We start from the raw sequence: 17,771 nt of genomic DNA, 5'->3' as shown, positions 1-17,771 counted from the left end.
AACTGTAGAGTTGAGTGATCAACTGGCTGTTGCAGTCCAGTGGGAGACCATGATCAGCTATGAGGCCTCACAACTTAGCCAGGCTGACATGGGAGCTCTAGAGGCAAGGTTGCTCTGGATGCAAGACAGAGATGACGATGTGAGAGCCCCAGCAAGAAGCAGGAATGAAGGATGAGGATGGAGGATCCCAGCAAGATGTCTCGATAAGGGCAGAAGACACCTGTGTAGTTTTGGATGAGGACTGATTTTGCGTGTGTGCCTTTTCCCTCTCTTGCATACTCATGTTTCTGTTTAAGAAGTCAGAGCATTTTTATGTTCATAGGGCACGTCCCTCTGGCTCTTAGTGCTTTCCAGTTTCATTGGAAGGTAATAGATTGTTCTACCTTTCTCTTAGGAATGTAGAGAAAGGGTAAAGGGGAAAAAAAAAACTTGATTTTGCAATTGTATATAGCAAAAAACTTTAGAGGAAGGTTCCTTGCATAAGAAAGGTGGTATAGCCACAGGGACCTTGTTCCATGCTGTCTGTTCATCAGTTGCCCTTGTTCACGTGCCCAGCACACTGCATGCTCAGTACTTGCAGTGCAAACCCTGACTGAGTGCACACCCCAACTGGAGACAGAGCACCACAGGGCTCTGCTGTCTACTTTGAATTCTTATGTGTACTTTGACTCTTTGTGAGAGTCCTGTGCACCCTTAGAGAAAATAATGTCCCTGCACCATTCCCAAGTTGCACTGTACTTAGCTTGTGCCAGGTACTTTACTAGTTCCTTTTCATCTCACCCTCTGTGAAGTACATGCTGATATTGTTCCATTATACAAATGAGGAAACTGAGGCAAAGTAGGATAAGTTTTTGGGAATACCCACATATTTCATGAGTAGAGGCACCATCTTAGATGCAGAATCTGGTCCCCAAACTAGTTCTCAGCCTCGTTCTTATGCTGCCTTGGTTCTCAGCTCTGGTGCAGCCATTGCCCAGGAGTTTGTGGATACCAGACATCTTCTCCTGTTTCAAGGTCAGTGGTCACTGCCTTCATAAGCATACAGACCCTACTGTCTGCATGAGAGGAAGAAATAAAGACACACTAGGGTAAGAGCCAAGGAATCCCTCCTATTCTTGTGTCCCATGGAAATGGGGGTATTGGCTCTTTGCTGCCTCAATGCCTGTAAGAGGTAGGGCTGGGCAAATTGATTGGTGACAGCCCTGCTGCCACAACACCGGCACTGAGCTGTACTGAACTTATACTGGAAACTAGAATGTATATTATCCTTAGACGTGATTTCTAGATAGTTAGAAGCGCTATTCTTTTTTTTTTTTTTTTGGTTCTTTTTTTTTTTTTTTTTTGGTTCTTTTTTTCGGAGCTGGGGACCGAACCCAGGGCCTTGCGCTTCCTAGGTAAGCGCTCTACCACTGAGCTAAATCCCCAGCCCCTAGAAGCGCTATTCTTATCAACACTTTATAATAGATTTTTTACACTACTACCATTTGTAACTATTACAGTTTGAGTGGATAGTGAAATCTCATTGACACACAGTGAGAAGTGGACAGGAGGAAGCAGCCCTTCCGAGAACCTCACTGCTGTCTCCCCAGTCCAGTTAAAAAGGTCCTTTCTTTTTTTACTACCACTGAGGATTAACTTTAGCACAGCAGAGGTAAACACGCTGTGGTGTTGGCTGAATCCCAGGGGGACTGCCTGCTTTTAGTATTTAAAATGCCTCAGGGTATTCCGTCTCTTGTCGTACAGACCAATTCATTAGAGTCACATAGTAGACTTTCTTAATCTTTGTTGAAGTTTCCCCTTGCAGGATGTGAAGTGGAGTGGGAAGCAAGTACACTCTACCCGCAGCGAGGCTGCTTACAGAACGAATGAGTGTTAAGCTCTCTTAGTAGTTCACGACTTAAAGAAGCACCTTTCTGGCTTCATCCATTTTGGTGATGGAAAAGCTCAACTTGTAGCCTGTAGGTTCTGCTGTTTATACTCTACTGTGTGGCCACATCCCATATATTTAATGTGTAATTTATGACACGATCAGCAATATCTTTGTTTCCAAATGGCAAGTTTAAAAGTAGTAATGAGAATCAGAATGTGGCTGACTTTTCAAAATTATGCATCATACAGAGAAAAACTTGAAAGTACAAATTTTAAATCTCATAAAAGCTAATCAAATTTAGTAGTATACGTACTCCCTCTGCATCTGAATTTCATAAGCCCTAGGATTGCTGACTGCCTGAGGAGTCTGTTTCCCACCCTCAAGCATACATTCCTTCGCCCACTCGCCCACTAGGGAAGAGACTTCCAGAGGAGCCTGGAGATTGCCCCAGCCATCCTCTGGCTTCCCAGTCAATGACCAGCTTGTCTTACTCTCAGGTGACCGAAGAGTCCACAGCATTTCTCATTGTCCTATGTGTGAAATAGAAATGGCAGAGTGAAAGTTGACTGGTGACACAGCCTGTGTTAAGAAAAAGTGAATGGTGTTTTCCCAAGAGAAACAAAGTGACTTCCGCCAGGAGGGATTCCCTCCCCTTCACCCCCATACTGTCAGTGCTGAGTTAGGGTTGAGTTACTTCTTACTTTCCATGTTCCTGCTGTCTTACTCACAAGTGCTTTTTGGACGTTAGTGTTTCACTTTCTCTTCTGTAGCCATGGTCCCGTCCTGGTCCCTGGCAGAGCCTTCCAACACAGTTTGACTCATGGTGCACACAAGTTCAAGAGTTAATGAAATGTGTTTGATTAATTTATTACAGAGTGCTGCCTCAAGTTAAAACAGTTTTGCTCTGTGGAAAATTCTTTCTGTTCAAAAGAAGGTCCTTATTTCTAAGAGCAGAGCTCTGATTTTAATTAAATAAAGAGCATTTTCTGCAATTTTTTTCTAAAAGCTTAAGACTAATTTCTATGGTTACTAGGGATATAAATCTCTAGATTGCTTTAAAACAAAGATTTGTGTTCAGGAGAGAGTTGACAGCTCCCTTTAAGAGAAGCTATTACTTAATTTTACTTTCCTAAGTTTAAACACATAAAAATATTTGTAATGATACCCCAAAGGCATCATAAAAATGTAAAATAATTGTACTCTAAAATATCTAAAATTACAGGAAATAGACCTCATTTTAAAAAATGAACTAGGATTCATGACTAGGGAACTAGGGTGTGACACACTTCAAAACCAGTCTTTTGTTAGAAGGCTTTTTTTAATTATTAAAAAACATTTTGTTAATTGTACAGACTTTAAAATATGTCAGTTCAGTTAGGAAATAATTTTGTTACTTTTAATTTTTTCTACTGTGTGGATGCCTTCAGTCTCCTGCGAAAGAAGTCATCCGTGTGTAGAGTTATGTGGGAGCTCTGGGTTTGTGTCTGTGACTCCGAATTAGCCTATTCTAAGTATCGTTCACAAAAGGCCCATGCTATGGGCACCAACACTGCTGGCACATTACTCTTCCAAGGCGTTCTTTCTCTTTCAGTGCATAGTGGGAGCTAATAAACGGTTCAGCTTAGAGGTGTGTTCTATTTTAATAAGCACTCTATGAAATATTTGGTAGAAAGACTGCAAAAACATTTTCCACTTTTTAATAAATAAAGCTAATCTTTCCCTTCTTTCCCATGTGATGTTGTGGTTTTTCTTTTGCTGTTTTTGTTTACCAAAATGTTAGCTGGGCCATATATAATAAAACACCCCCATTTCATTAAGAAAGCAACATATGTCTTACACAGTGTTTATGCTAAAGACTAGATGTTCTGTGCAAGACGATCCTGGGCCAGGAATGCTTTGCATTAGCTTCCATTTATATTTTCACAGCAGAATGGGGGAAAGAAATGCCGGACCCTCTTTTTTTCTTTTTTCTTTTTTAAAGAGACAAGAAAATGCAGTTGAGTGAGTACTGAAATGCCGTGAGCTGCATATTTGAGCCGACGTAAACAGTGATCTTTGCAAATGCACAGGAATCAGCTTTTATCTTTCAAGCAAAGCATTTCCCATAGTTTTTGTGGGTTTTTATTTAAGTTGGGAAAACTTTGAAAGTTTGTGTGAAAGTCTAAATAAATTTAGGGAAGTCGTGATTAGAGTTTGATAGTAAACACTGAGCAGCAAACTGGGAAAGTCTATTAAAGTCAGATGCAGCTTAAATAACGTTTGCCCAAAACTTACTCTCAAGAGGAGAGGGACAGTGACTTATGCGGGCTTGGAACAAAGGCTTGGGCGTGATTCAGAATCAAAGCTGAATGTGAATTTTCTACACGAGGTTTCTAGTGTTTTAAAGAGCCTTAATGATTGTTTCAGGATCTCACAATGCCCTTTCCTAATCGTAATAACTACAGAAGTCACTTGTATATCCATACCTGTGTGTTCCAGTTTAAAAGCTAAGCAATTTCCAAAAAATTTAACATTTTTCCCCAAAATAAGTCTATGTGGAGATTTACAATTCTGCAATGAGGGAAAAAAGTAAACTTGTTTTGTTTAGTTATTGAAATGTATGAAAATACAGATATATAGGTATAGATAAAAATAAAATTGAAAACTTCAAATTTGTTTCAAATTCCAAATTTGTTGAAAGCTTGACCTGGAAGCTAGTCCGTGCTTCTGTCCCTTGCTTGTGCTCTCAGGCTGGGGAAGTGGCTGCATTTCCCCAGGGTAATTCCAAAGGGTAGGATGCTGCAGCTGGCCAGTTGTTACACAGGGCTTGGAATAGTGATCAGGCTAACATCTGATCAGAGCTGGCCGAGGGTCTTATAAACCGTTGACTCTTCTTTCTCCTAAACAAGACCGTGTGATCCTTAAAGTATGTATGCTTATTGTCGGGGGTACTTGGTGTGACATTTTGAGAAGTTTTATTGCTAACAAATTGAGACATGATTTTAAAGTGAAATTCTTTGTTATGATAAGAATAGAAATGTTTATATTTGTATTTTTTAAACATCTTAGTCATCTGAAAAAATTGTTCAAGAAAGTACAAACTTGTCTTTACTCGGTTTACTGTAAAAGCTTTCGCACATGAGTTTTAAATATAAAATTTAAGTAGAGACTTTAAAATATTTTGTGTCCCAGTAAAATCATTTTTGAAAGTATGAAATTTGAGTCTCCTAGTTAAGGTATAGTATATGTCTTTATTTTCCTAGCTGTTCTACTCCACCCTAGAATGCTATGTCAGGAGCCAAGTATTCTATCCTATTTGAACATTTAAGTAAACTCGTTTTTATCAGGCAAGTCTTCACTTTGTAACATTTAACAATTGTCAACTTGCTGTAGTTACTTAAGTTCTAGAAACCAAGGGTTTGTTTTTGTTTTTGTTTTTATTTATATATTTATTTTTTTTTTTTGGTTTTTTACATTTCCACTTTTTCAAAGAAAATATATTAGAATGCTTTGTAACTTATCCCTTGAACAGTCTTTCTGCAGTGTGTGTGAGAGAGACCATAATGAGGGAAAGGAATCTATTTTTTTGAGGACAGAGAATGATTAGGCAAGGCCCTGGATTTTCTTGGAATGCGGCATCGGTGCTGTTGGCAGAGGCCAGCATACTCGGCATTTCATTCCCATTCACTCAGCTGAATGAGGATGGTGGAGCCGGGCCGTGGATCTTGTTACCAAACCCTCTCTCCAGAGCTTCCCGGGAGAGAGTGCTTGCTCTGTCCTTTGCTTGCATTTTGCTAAAGAAGTAGGCTAGTGCAGAGCAGAGCTCTTCTGTTATCAGAGCAGGGGTTCTGTTGAGTGTGAGTGATTGTCATCTATCAGGCAGCAGAGACAGTGCATGCCTGTCCTCCCTCTCCACTGCTCACAGTTGCTTTTGCTGGTCCCTTGCTGATGTGAAGCAGAAACTGAACAAGGTAACAGTTTTGATGGTGAGATTAGAGGTAGCCAGGCAGACTGTCTCCTGGCTTTTAGAGACCCTCATAAGCTCAGGCCACCCCCTCCCCTTGTTTAGATATTATTTGCTCTTTTGAGTTTCGGATTACAGGAGCAATTGATCTGCATGACCTATCTTGAGAACTTTAACTCTGCAGTGGAAACTTAAACCAAATGTGTATCCTCAAGAGACAAATCATCTTAGGACTAGGCTGCTGTCACTTTGATGTACTGTGCTGCTTGCAGGGGACCCATGCGGTAGAGAGCGCCACCTAGTGAATACAACTTGTAATTGCTACTATGGGTGATGAAAGGCTAGGTCTAATGCTTGCTTGTTCTTGGCTCAGAAAGAAATGAGTTTTTATGTTGTTCCTAAAAAATAAATTCAACCTGTGGGGAGGATTCTAAGAGAATGAGATGGAGAGCATTTGAATCTATCTGTGGTTACCCACTTGAATTTTACTTTGTTTGCTGTTGCTGACTTCACACACAGTTCCTCCCTTACTGTTGTGATCCATGTTTGTAGTGTGCGTGAGTACATGCGTGTGTGTGTGCATGTGCGTGTGCGTGTGCGTGTGTGTGTGTGTGTGTGTGTGTGCACGTGCGTGCATTTTGTGTAGCAGTGTTTAGTAGTCTTCAAGGACTTCATGGACTAGGTAAACCCATTTTGTTGCTGCAGATTCCATTTGCCCTGAGGATGAGTATGAACTATTGATCACAGTTGGCTCTGAGGTCATATGCCTCTGCTGTATGCTAATATGTTTACAGTAACTATGAAAAAGTGCTATTTTAAAAATCCGTGTATACATTGTAACTTCCAGTAAACTATTTAATCCTTATTTTTTAATGACAAGTTCTTGATAAAATAGCGCTCTCTCTCTCTCTCTCTCTCTCTTTAAGATTTATTTATTTCATGTCTATGAGTAACTGTCGCTGTATTCAGACACACCAGAAGAGGGCATCAGATCCCATTACAGGTGAATGTGAGCCACCATGTGGTTGCTGGCAATTGAACTCAGGACCTTTGGAAGAGCATTCAGTGCTCTAAACCACTGAGCCATCCCTCCAGCCCAATAGCTCTCTCTTTGATTTGCTGAATGATTATGGACATTTGTTGAGCTGGGAACTGTGCTGGGCCTTCAGAATCAAAGCGAACAAGACACTGTTCTAAGCTTTTTAATCCTTAACCACAGAAGGGAGTGGACACCATGTAGGACGCTCTGTAAAGGATAGCAAATGCTTATCTGCTAAATATTTTCTGCTATGGATGGAAAAAAAATCTTTAGCAACTGTTTTTGAAGAAGCCAGTAAATATAACCAAAGCATGATTTTCATGATCTTGGTGCAGAGCAGTAGTAGAAGGTGGCATAACAGCTTCTCTCTGCCTTGTCTTTTGGGTGTAAGTTTATTCCACAGAGTCCAAGTTTGGAAGTACATGGCAAAGAATTCAAAACAACAAGACATGCATTCTAGAGTTTGGATCCTGGCTTTCTATTCGTTAGTTGTGTGACCTTGACAGGTTTCTTCATTTGGGCCGAGTAGTAAATTTGGTCATCAGTGCAGGGTCTCTTTCACAAGAGCAGGGCAACTAATGATTATGCATGGAGGTCAGTATGAGCGATGGGCCCCAGGAAGGTATGTGGGGAGTCAGGAGGGGATGTGGTAGAAAGAAAGAGACCTTGAGAGCAGAGGAACGATTCTGAATAGATTGTACTGGGCAGGACAGGCTGGCTGGTGGGTGCAGCCCATAGAAACTTGCTTGGAAGGAACCTGTTGTCTACTTGCTATGAAGGACCTTGAACTATGGGCCATGGAGTTAGAGAACCCCTACCCCTCTCATTGGTTTGGTTTCCCAGGACCTTATCCAGGAAGAGTATCTTACCTCACCGTCTGCCACACTAGCATGGAGTGTCCATGACTGCCCTTAGCATGATTCCCAAGGCTACTAACCATGATCCATACCTGAAGGAACCAGTCTGTACCTTTAGTTAGAAAACCTAAGCTGCTCTGGGGCTCATGTCATTGTAGTTGTGTGTTCTGTTCATCTTATACTCTGTTTGGTAGAATTACAAGAGGCCATCGTTCTCATTGAACTCCTGCATTCCGCCCAACCGACAGACCAAACCAAAATGGAGTCATTCATGCTAAATACTGCCGAACCAAAACAACATTTTAGTGAAGACAAGTGTTTGGGGTTTTTTTTGGATGCAGGAGATCCTAGTTTATCTGAGTTAGTGTGACAAGGTGAGTCCACCAAGAGGCTCACTGTTGGCTGATCCGGATCTATAGCTTGGGCTGTCTTGCAAAAGCCTTGCTGAATGTCTTGCTGGAATAGAGGCCAGGTCTTCATGAGTGGCAGGCCAAACCAGTGTAATCAGGGGCATGCACATGTGTTTTGTGCGTCCGTGTATGTCTTTTTCCTTTTCCCAGTCCTGGGCACTGAACCCAGGGTCTTATACTTGTGAGGCAGGTGCTTTACTGAGCTAAATCACTGCCTCAGTCTCTGGAGTGCCCAGGATCATAGGTGTGTGCGGCCATGCTGAGCCTCCAAGTTCTTTGTTGATTTCTTTTTGTTAAAATATAATTACAACATTGATGCTTTTTAATTATAGTTGTTTCAATGGCAAAATGATCAGAATTACAAATGACAAGAGACCAGAAAAAAAGCATGAATATAATGAAGACAGAATCATCAGCAGCACTCTTGGGAAAGTCATCCTAGCTGATGTAAAGCCAGCCTGACTCAATGACTCAGGGGCGAGTGTTCCTGCCAACACAAGGTTTCCAGTCTATTCTGAACATCATGGTGATTTGTGAGGCTTCTGACCTATATATTTAATGTAATAAATGTGGCCAGAGTCCACATATGTTACTTCAGGTAAATAATTTAGGAGAGTTCTGAGAATATTTAGCTGAGAGAAAGGGAAGCTGCTGTTTGTTGGGAAAATAATACCCCATTTGTTTTCCAGCCCTGAGCATCGAGCGAGGGACCTAATAGACGCTGGGTAAGCATCTGCCGCCTCGCTGTGCTCCAGCTCACTGAACTGGATTCAGAGGAGACATTTTTTTTTTCCTACTGTTTGAAGTGGAATAACTTCCCAAGAGGAAGTGAACTCCCTGTGTGCTGTCCTTCACAATTAGGTGTCTCCCAGAGCTTTCTAGGGCTGGGAATCCAGGCAGGGGCAGTCAGTTTCTTCTTTATGCTTTGGAACTATGCAGCTTCTGTTAAGCAATAGAAGGTCTAGCAAAGTAGCAGTGCCTGAGCTTCGGAGGACCCAGAGTACACTAACCATCACCAGAGAGATGCAGTATGGGATGCTTGGAGAATGGGGGTGCAAGTGCTCTGTTCATTTAGCATTAGGAAGAAGTTGGGCCCTGAAAGGGGTGTGAGTGTGTGTGTAAGTAGTCTGGGTCCTCCGAAGCTCAGGTGTTTGCTTTATGACAGGTGCTGCTTCAGATCGTTTAAGTTGGTGCTGTATGGGGGCTGTTTAGCCTCCGCTGACAGCAGTGAGTTCTTCTGTTTTGCATTCACACTAAGAACACAGCATGTTTGTTTTCTGGGGCTGTGTGTTTTGTTTTGGGGCTAGGAGCTTAGTAATGTTAAGGAAGCAATACTTTTCAGGTTGTTAAGTCAGCACTAGTTCCTGGAACTCTAGGTCACTGTGCCCTCCCACAGAACACACTACTACTCATCTTTGTTCAGTGTTCAGCCAGCCCTACTGTCTGCCATTCAAGACTTTGGAAAGTTACATTACAAGGGTGAAACTAGAAAAGTAATCTCTGATATACATGGTTTCTGTCTGTTTTGTAGAAGATGCATTGAATTCTGGGAGCTTTTCTGTAGTTAGAACAAACTGGTTCTCAGAGTTCAGAACAGAGCTTCCAGACTGACAGAACACCTTACATGCACAACTGATGAGGATCAGATTCAGTCAGCTGACCTCAAGAAGACTTTCACAGACACAGGGAGAAGAATCCCAGTGTCACAGGTAAAGCCCCTGTGGTCCAGTAACTATGAATAGTCAGTGATGGGAAAGACAAGGGTATGAACAGGAGCCTGCTGAGTCAGACACTGAGGTATCGAAGGGGCAGCTCCTACGGTAGATACTTAGCAGAGTGAGTGGGCAGAACTCACAGGTATGGTTTATTGGTGGGCATGATGGAGGCCTGTGGTTTTCTGACTTGGGACTTGAGAGAGAGGGAATGAGGGAGGTTATCAAGTCTTTATGGTGATGGGACAACTGTGTGTGAGTCATGAGCCGAAGTAGAGTGGAGTGGTTGGTTGCTCTAGTGTCCTTCCAGGACATGCTTCCTTTGATGCACCAGCGAAGTGTCCAGAAGACAACTGGAACACAGAGAGAGGTTTTATGGACTTGTAAATAAAGTTGTGATTAGAATGAGTATAGCCAAAACGGAAAGGGTCCAGCCAAGAGCTGACCTCTATAAGCAGATTCTACAGCCTTGTGCAAGCAGAGGATAGCCCTCAGTGGTAGCCATGCTGTGAAAGCACAGAGACTGGGGAGGGGCTCTGCTGGGAGGACTATAAAGGAACCACCCAGAAGCCTCCAGTGGTTTTCAACCTTCTTAATTGTGTGACCCTTTAATACAATTCCTCATGTTGTGGTAACCCCCAGCCATAAAATGTTTTCATTTCAACTTTATAACTCTAATTTTGCTACTGTTATGAATTGTAATATAAATATCTGATAGGAAGGATATCTGATATGTGACTCCTATTGAAAAGGTTGTTTGACCCCCCCTCCCCCAAAGGGGTTGCAAGTCACAGGTTGAGAACTTCTGCTCTAGGGACTGCCACCCCTTCAGACTCTGTCTTCAGTGAGGGCCATCATTTTGTACTAGGAGAAAATGGAAGGAGCTAGGCCAAGACCATAATACTTGTTTACTTAATAATTGTTGGAAGAAAAAACCTGTTACAGACGACTGAGCCAGCTGTCAGAGCACAGTGGATGGGCAGGGCTGAGCCAGACTCTCTGTAGGTGACTTGTTTAGTGCTGGAAGCGTCTTTCCTAGGACCTACTCTCCCAAGGTGACTTCAGCAGGACCCATGCTTTCCGGAGGCGTGACAGTTTGTGACTTCTCAGGCATTTAGTGATTGCTGGCCATTTCCTTTTCAGTTAGGACCGAAGTTAGTAGCTCCCAGGTTAAACTGGGACCCAGTCCTCGTGAAAACTCACTCTAGCTTATCAGAACCTGTCAAGCTCTCACACCGCCACACCAACCCTGCTGGCCATGCTGCACAGTAACTGATACAGCTAGTTGTGCTCACAGATTGAATGACAAATAAATAAACAATGCTTTTATGTTAAGGGAACATTTTACAATATGCCAGGGGAACCTACTGGAGTCTCTTTAATCTTGAACAATGCTTGCTTCTTTCGGAGGCAAATTATGCAGATCGGTACTTAGTGTTCTGAACTCCATTAAGTCTTTGTTGGTAGTATTGTGTGTGCCTGTAGAACAGAGAGTTCTTACCGTCTTGGGCAAGGGAGAAAGCTACAAGTCAGACCACTGCTGCAATCAGAAAAAGATACCAACTACTGCTCTGAACTGCCAGCAGCAGTAGAGTGGCCATCTGAGGAGTACCACTATTTTGCATAGGGCTTTTCTTTTTGTTTGTCTTGCTTTGGGTAATTTGTAAAGCACCCACAGAGGAGCAGAGAGCCAAGCTGTTCAGTAGGTGACACATAAACAAAGCTGGGGCTGCCCCCCACAACGTGTCCACTCTGCCCAGTGCCATATTATAAAAACTTTCCAAACTCATCCAGAGTACACATGTAGGTGTAAAACAATGTCCTTTAAGTTTCAGCCAGAGCATAAAAGTAAATTGAAGGAATCCTTTGATCCCAAACTAAAAGAAAGAACTAGAAAAGTTTAAAAGCCCTTGTGGGTTAATGTTCTTTTGAATGAACGCCTGGTATTGCTGCTGCTTTAAGGCTCATGCTGCCATCTAGTGGACAGAGAAAAAGTGTTCAGCTGATTCACTGAATTAGAATTTTCGTACTTGCTATTCTTTTTTTTTTTTTTTTAAGATTTATTTATTTATTTTATGTATATGAATACACCGAGCTGTCCTCAGACACACCAGAAGAGGGCATCAGATCCATTTACAGATGGCTATGAGCCACCATGTGGTTGCTGGGAATTGAACTCGGGACCTCTGGAAGAGCAGTCAGTGCTCTTAACCACTGAACCATTTCTCCAGCCCACGTACTTGCTATTCTTGAGTAGAAAAAAAACCAACTCGATGTGAAGGACTAAATTAAAGAGCTGGGAGTGGTGATCATACCTTTAATCCTTCATTTTGGGAGGAAAGACAAGCATATTCTTGTGGGTGAGGCCATTCTGGTCCACAGTGCATATCACACAGGCCAATCAGAAGAGTTGCTTTACCAAATCGTACATGTTTTGTGATAGATCATACTTGTGCAGCTTATAATTTTTCGCCTAACAGACTTAACAGTTAGATTTCATGACGCAGCTTGGATAAGATGAGAACATGAGAAAGCAGCTGTGGTAACTGGAACCGTGCGCAGTATGATTCGGGCCTGAGCTTGAGCCTGAGATCTGTGTACTGAGTATGTGACCCGAGAGGTGTTCATTTTCCTCTATGAGCTTCATGTCCCCAACTGGTTATGGGAACAGTGGTGATCAGTGCAAATGGCAGGGCCCTTAGAACAAGAAAGAGAATGTGTTTGAAAGTGGGTGCCACTGCTCAGTGTTGGGACAAGTGAACATTCTAATCATACTTGAGTTTTTCTTTGTGTGTTTAAATGCCCTAGAGCACCTTTCTGGTCTGCATCTGTAGTACTAGTCAGGACCCTGTGGGAAGCTGGACTAACCTTTCCACACATCTCCACACAGACGTGATATGCTGTCAGGGAGAATGCTGGTCGTCTTCAGTGCTTCCTGTGCACAGAAATGTGAGGAACACTGTGCAGGCCTCCTGGGCAGCTCATGATAAGTCTGAAGAGAGAAGTGTGTGTACACAAGCTAAGTCAGCATTTATCAGCGTGCCACACGGGAGGTGTGCAGAGCAAAGTGAAAATCCTCCTGAGGTGGCCTTTCCAGAAAACCTTATAGAGAAGTGAAAGTTCAGCAGATCTGTCAGCAGGAGCACAAAGACAAGAGGTCTGAGTGAGCAGTAGTCACAGGACACAAGCAGGCCAGTCATTCTCTTCCTCTCAGAACACTTGTCCCAAAGGGCTGTGGCCTGAGTTTGAATCACGGACATATATAGGTACTCTAAAACATGGTTTGCTTTGGTTTCTGGTACTGTCGATAGAACTAGGGCCTAGAGGATGATGAGCCTAGGATGTACCTAGGCTACACCAGCAGTTCCAGAGTAGGCCTTTTTTAAAACTTGAATCCAGCCATCTCAAAGTAAGAGTTCCATAACCCCTTGCTTCCTGCTCCTCTGTGGGAGCACCTGTGAAGAGGATAGGGATCCATTTGGTTTATATCACTGTCCAAATGATCTCTAACTGTGCTGCTCCCAGAAGCCCTGATTATATATGTACAGCTTCAGCCTCAGGGTCCATCCCCCATAACACCTGAGAGAAGAAACCATTGTCTGAATACAGATAACAGTGCCATTGAGGTGTACTTTCTGGTGTAGTTTGCACTTTCCCTCAGCATCCTTACCTAGAATCAAAGTCACTGTAGTCAGAGGAAGAAGCAACCATTGGTAAGAGGACAAGACCCATGAGAGTTAGCATGGTAGTCACTGTGAGATCGTAAAAGCAAAGTTGTGTGTTGGGTTGTGATGGCTCATGCCTGTCGTCCCGGTGCTCCATATGGAGACAGGAGGACCACAAGCACAGGGCTGTCCTGAGCTACATAGAAAGACCTTGTTTTATCACACACCCCTCTCAGCAAAATTAGAAGCAAAGTTTCTGAGTTTCAAGCTTCAGAAATTCTTTGAAGCTGTGCTCTATCTACTGTTGAAAATAGTGCCCTCGCTCGTTTCCGCCTGTCTATATAAAGTGTTTGGCATCTTTTCAATTGTAGATTTCTCATATTGGGAAGCTGAGAGATTTTCTCCTGGAACACAGGAAGGAGTACATTAATGCCTACAGGTAAGCGAGTTCTTATTTCTATGACTTTGGTGTCTACATTGCTTTCTGTTGTACAGTCTGTTCCTCTTTTGTCCTCATTTTTTACTAACTCAGAATTGTAATGGGAAAGGTCCGTGTCCCAGTTTGCTTTCTGTTGCTGTGATAACACCATGCCAAAAGCGACTTGGGAAGGAACAGGTTAATTTCATCTTATACTTCCATATCAAGGTCTATGATTAAGGGAAGTCAGGACAGGACCCTAAGCAGGATCCTGGAGGCAGGAAATGATGCATAGGCTAGAGGAACACAGGCTGCTGGCTTGCTTCTGTCCATCCTACTTTCTTGTACACCCTGGATACCACCAGGAAAGATACCACACCAGTCATCAGTGAAGAAAATGTCCTACAGCCTTGCCTCAGACAGTCTGGTGGTGGCATCTTCTCAGTTAAAGTTTTCTTCCCAAGTGACTCCAATTTCTGTCACATTGATAAACACTCAGTAGCATTTCAACTAGGCACTGGGAGGATATCCGCAGAGTGAAGCAGGACACCATGGCAGGTTTGTCCCAACACACTAGTCACATGGCACCAGAATGTTTTCTAGTCTCTGTGTCTCTGGGTTTTCTGCTTTGGAGCATTATTGTGAACCTATTTCCAGCCCTCCCTTGTGTCTGTTACTGGGTTATGCCTTTTTTTTTTTTTTTTTTTTTTTTTTTTTTTTTTTTTTTGGCCAGTTCTCTTTCTGATGGCATTCTCCTTCTTTTGACACTTAGAGACAGAAACCAATCCCCCTGGCTTGGCCTTTGTTTCTTATTGCACATCTCATGAGTGCTTTACTCAGCCCCTTATATGCTGTGGTTGCATTCCTCCTGGTGGTGATGTTTCTAGTCAGTAGCCATGTGCTTACATCACCATCTGAGTGGAGCCACCATGAAGATGCACTGCACTGGTACTGGCTCACCTTCCCCTCTTAAATCAAGCCTCCTAGATCCCTTTCGCCATAGTGCTCCAGCCTTGCCAGCCTTCCTGGAAGGCTCCAGGCTCCTCCTAACTGCAGGGCATGGCTAGATGAAGTGCTTCCTGTTTCCACAGGTCCCCCTTTCAGCTTTGCCCCTCAACTTTTATACCATATAGTATATGGAGAGCAGAGAAGAGTCCAAACATGCTGAGGCTTTAAACTGTGTTTTCTCATATGCCCCGCCCCAGACAGATCTCTCCTATTAGTGTTTATGTCTCCATCATGAACCTTTATAACCTGAATCACAGTATGTAATTATTTAATCAATTAATAGGTTTTTGTCACTTTGTAAATTATATGAGGTCAGAGACTGTATAGACCTCATTTATATTTCTATAATGCTTCAGCTGTATGTTGAACTTAATCATTATTTCTCAAATAATACATGAGTATCCCTCATAGCCCTGAGGCTCATGCCTAGCCACCCTTTCACATTGATGGGGTTTTGGCAACATCTTAAGAGATTTTGTTGCAACAGTGGGAGGAGTGCTACTGGCACCTGGCAGGTATGGGACAAAGGCATGCCAAGCATCCAGCAGTGCAAACATAGCTTTCTACAGCCAAAGGGCAGCTAGCATTGACCCAGAAGGGGTGCCTCAGCTTGACTGCTGACTCTCCACACATACGAGGATCTGTGAACACCTGCCCACGGTCTTCCTGCAATTCTAGATGCTTAGAGCACATCAGGGAGTAAGGTAGAAACCTGTCTCTTCCTTATAAAGCCTGCATGCTAGAGGATTGGCAAAGACTTTCTAGTGACAGGCGAAGGCAGAGGGAGCCATGGGGTGGTTGTGCTGGGACATTTCCAGTTTTTTATGTAGGACAGGCCCCTTGAGGCATCCTCCTAGTACATTCCTCTGAAGCTTGAACTCTCTGGCAAGATCATGTCCATCCTGCCTTCCCTCATTGTCCCTCCTTTCCATCGCTGCAGAGAACTTGACAGTCCCACTTGTGCCCTGTGTCCCTGTCCCCAATGCTTCCCATTGTTTTGACGGTTTGACTCTCTCCTTCCCTTCCACTCACATACTTACCTGCTTCCTCCCTCAGCCACTGCTTCATGTCTCTGCCAAACATCCGAGTCTGCCAACTTTGGAAAGGGGGTTAGCACCTCAGGCTTTGTGGGCCATGTGTACCTTCTGTCACATGTATTATTTGTGTGTTTGATTTATTACCTTTGAAACACAGAAAACATTCTTAGCTTCCAGATCACAGGAACCTGGACCTGAGGGCTGGGTTTGGCTGTAGTTTGCCAACCACTGGTGCATGCCCATCATCCTCATCATGTACTGTGCTGGAATCCGCCAAGAAGAGCTCCATTGCCTGCCTTCTCTGTTCTCTCAGGCTTATTCACTGACTTGCTCATCATCGACTCCAGTGGCTTCTTTCAATTATGTGTAAATGGAGTGACACAGAGCACACCTTCTAGTACACAAAACGCTCACTTATTCTATTATTTCTTTTTTATATTCTATTATGCTGAATTATCATAATTTGGTTATCCATTTGCATAAGAACCAGATGCTTCCAGGATGCACCAGTGACTGAGCACCTTCTGAAGTTCTCGTAAACACAAATATTCATAAACAGCTAGGAGAGGGGTTTCTAAGTCCTTCACATGGCAGATGTGTGTTTAGCCTTAAAACAAACTCCCAAGCCAAGGCCTAATGACTCAATGGGCAGTACTTCTGACTGTGGATTGGAATGTTCAAAATCAACTATGAAGCAGTTTTGCAAGGCAATTTTACACAGTCTGCCACAACAGAGTAGAGATGCCAGTGCTCCACAAGCCACACCAGCATCTGGTATGGACCATCTTTCGTTATAACCATTATTAGTATGAAATAGCATCTCATTGTACTTTATTATTTATTTGTTTATTTGTTTGTTTGTTATGTATACTTTATACAGCTTTCTGCCTGACTATATGCCTGCAGGCCAGAAGAGGGCACCAGATCCCATTACAGATGGTTGTGAGCCACCATGTGGTTGCTGGGAATTGAACTCTGGACCTCTGGAAGAGCAGACACTGGTTTTAACTTCTGAGCCATCTCTCCAGCTCATTGCACTTTAAATTAGCTCCTAGAATGTCTTACGCCCTTGGCTTCATTACAGTGGGGTTGTCCCTGGTGGTCTAAAGGGCATTGGATCCCACATCATAGAGGTGTTCAAGACCCAGAATGGCATAGTGTGTGTGCTTACTGGAATCGTCTTAAATGGCTGATGATATCCAGCATAGGGTCAATGCTCTTAAGATACTTCTTGCTGTAGCATATGGGAGGATAGAGAAGAACCCATGCACTGTCAATGAGGTCACAGTCCTCTTGCTCTGAAGTTCTGTGGAACCTCCTGTTAGAATGCACTGCAAATGCATAGGACTATCTTTTCACTTCCTCTGACTATGGCAGTGTTTGCTGCCTTATCCTTAACTTGCACCATAGAACTTTGCATGTTTTTTTGCCTCTTTTGTCTTATTTGTCTCTACTTCGCATTTGGAAAGTACCATAAATATTGTGTTAGTCTAATTTTCATCCATGGGGCAAATACCTGAGAAAGCAACTTAAACATAGAGATGATTTGTTTTATTTCCTGATTCCAGGTTTCAGGTCAAAGTCAGTTTGGTTTATTAGTGTAAGCCTGGTAAGGTAGAAAGTCATGACAGATAGCGTGGCAGGGCCAAGAACTGAGAGAAATGGGATAGCTTCCCTCTTCAAAGACATATCTACTGACATGCTCCCTCCACACAGGTACCACTTGTCAATAGCTCCTTGAAGCTGTTTGTGGACTGACTCATGACTCAGTGTTATCAGCTGGGGACCAGGCCTCCAACAGAGGCCTTTGAG

General features: G+C 43.0%; 1 protein-coding gene across 3 annotated transcripts in view; it reads left to right on the top strand.

The window, feature by feature from the left end:
- Positions 1–17,771, top strand: part of Stx18 (syntaxin 18) — an 89,956-nt gene that overhangs the window by 38,187 nt on the left and 33,998 nt on the right. For all 3 annotated transcript variants that reach the window (NM_001012151.1, XM_087583823.1, XM_087583822.1), the window contains 1 exon segment: positions 13,868–13,935. In NM_001012151.1, coding sequence (NP_001012151.1) covers positions 13,868–13,935 — 68 coding nt within the window.

The sequence above is a fragment of the Rattus norvegicus genome, chromosome 14, assembly GCF_021556685.1.
Source record: "Rattus norvegicus strain SHRSP/BbbUtx chromosome 14, alternate assembly SHRSP_T2T, whole genome shotgun sequence".
NCBI classification, from domain to species: Eukaryota; Metazoa; Chordata; class Mammalia; order Rodentia; family Muridae; genus Rattus; species Rattus norvegicus.
The sequence above is the reverse complement of the archived record's forward strand: the minus strand, read 5'-3'. Positions and strand labels throughout refer to the sequence as shown.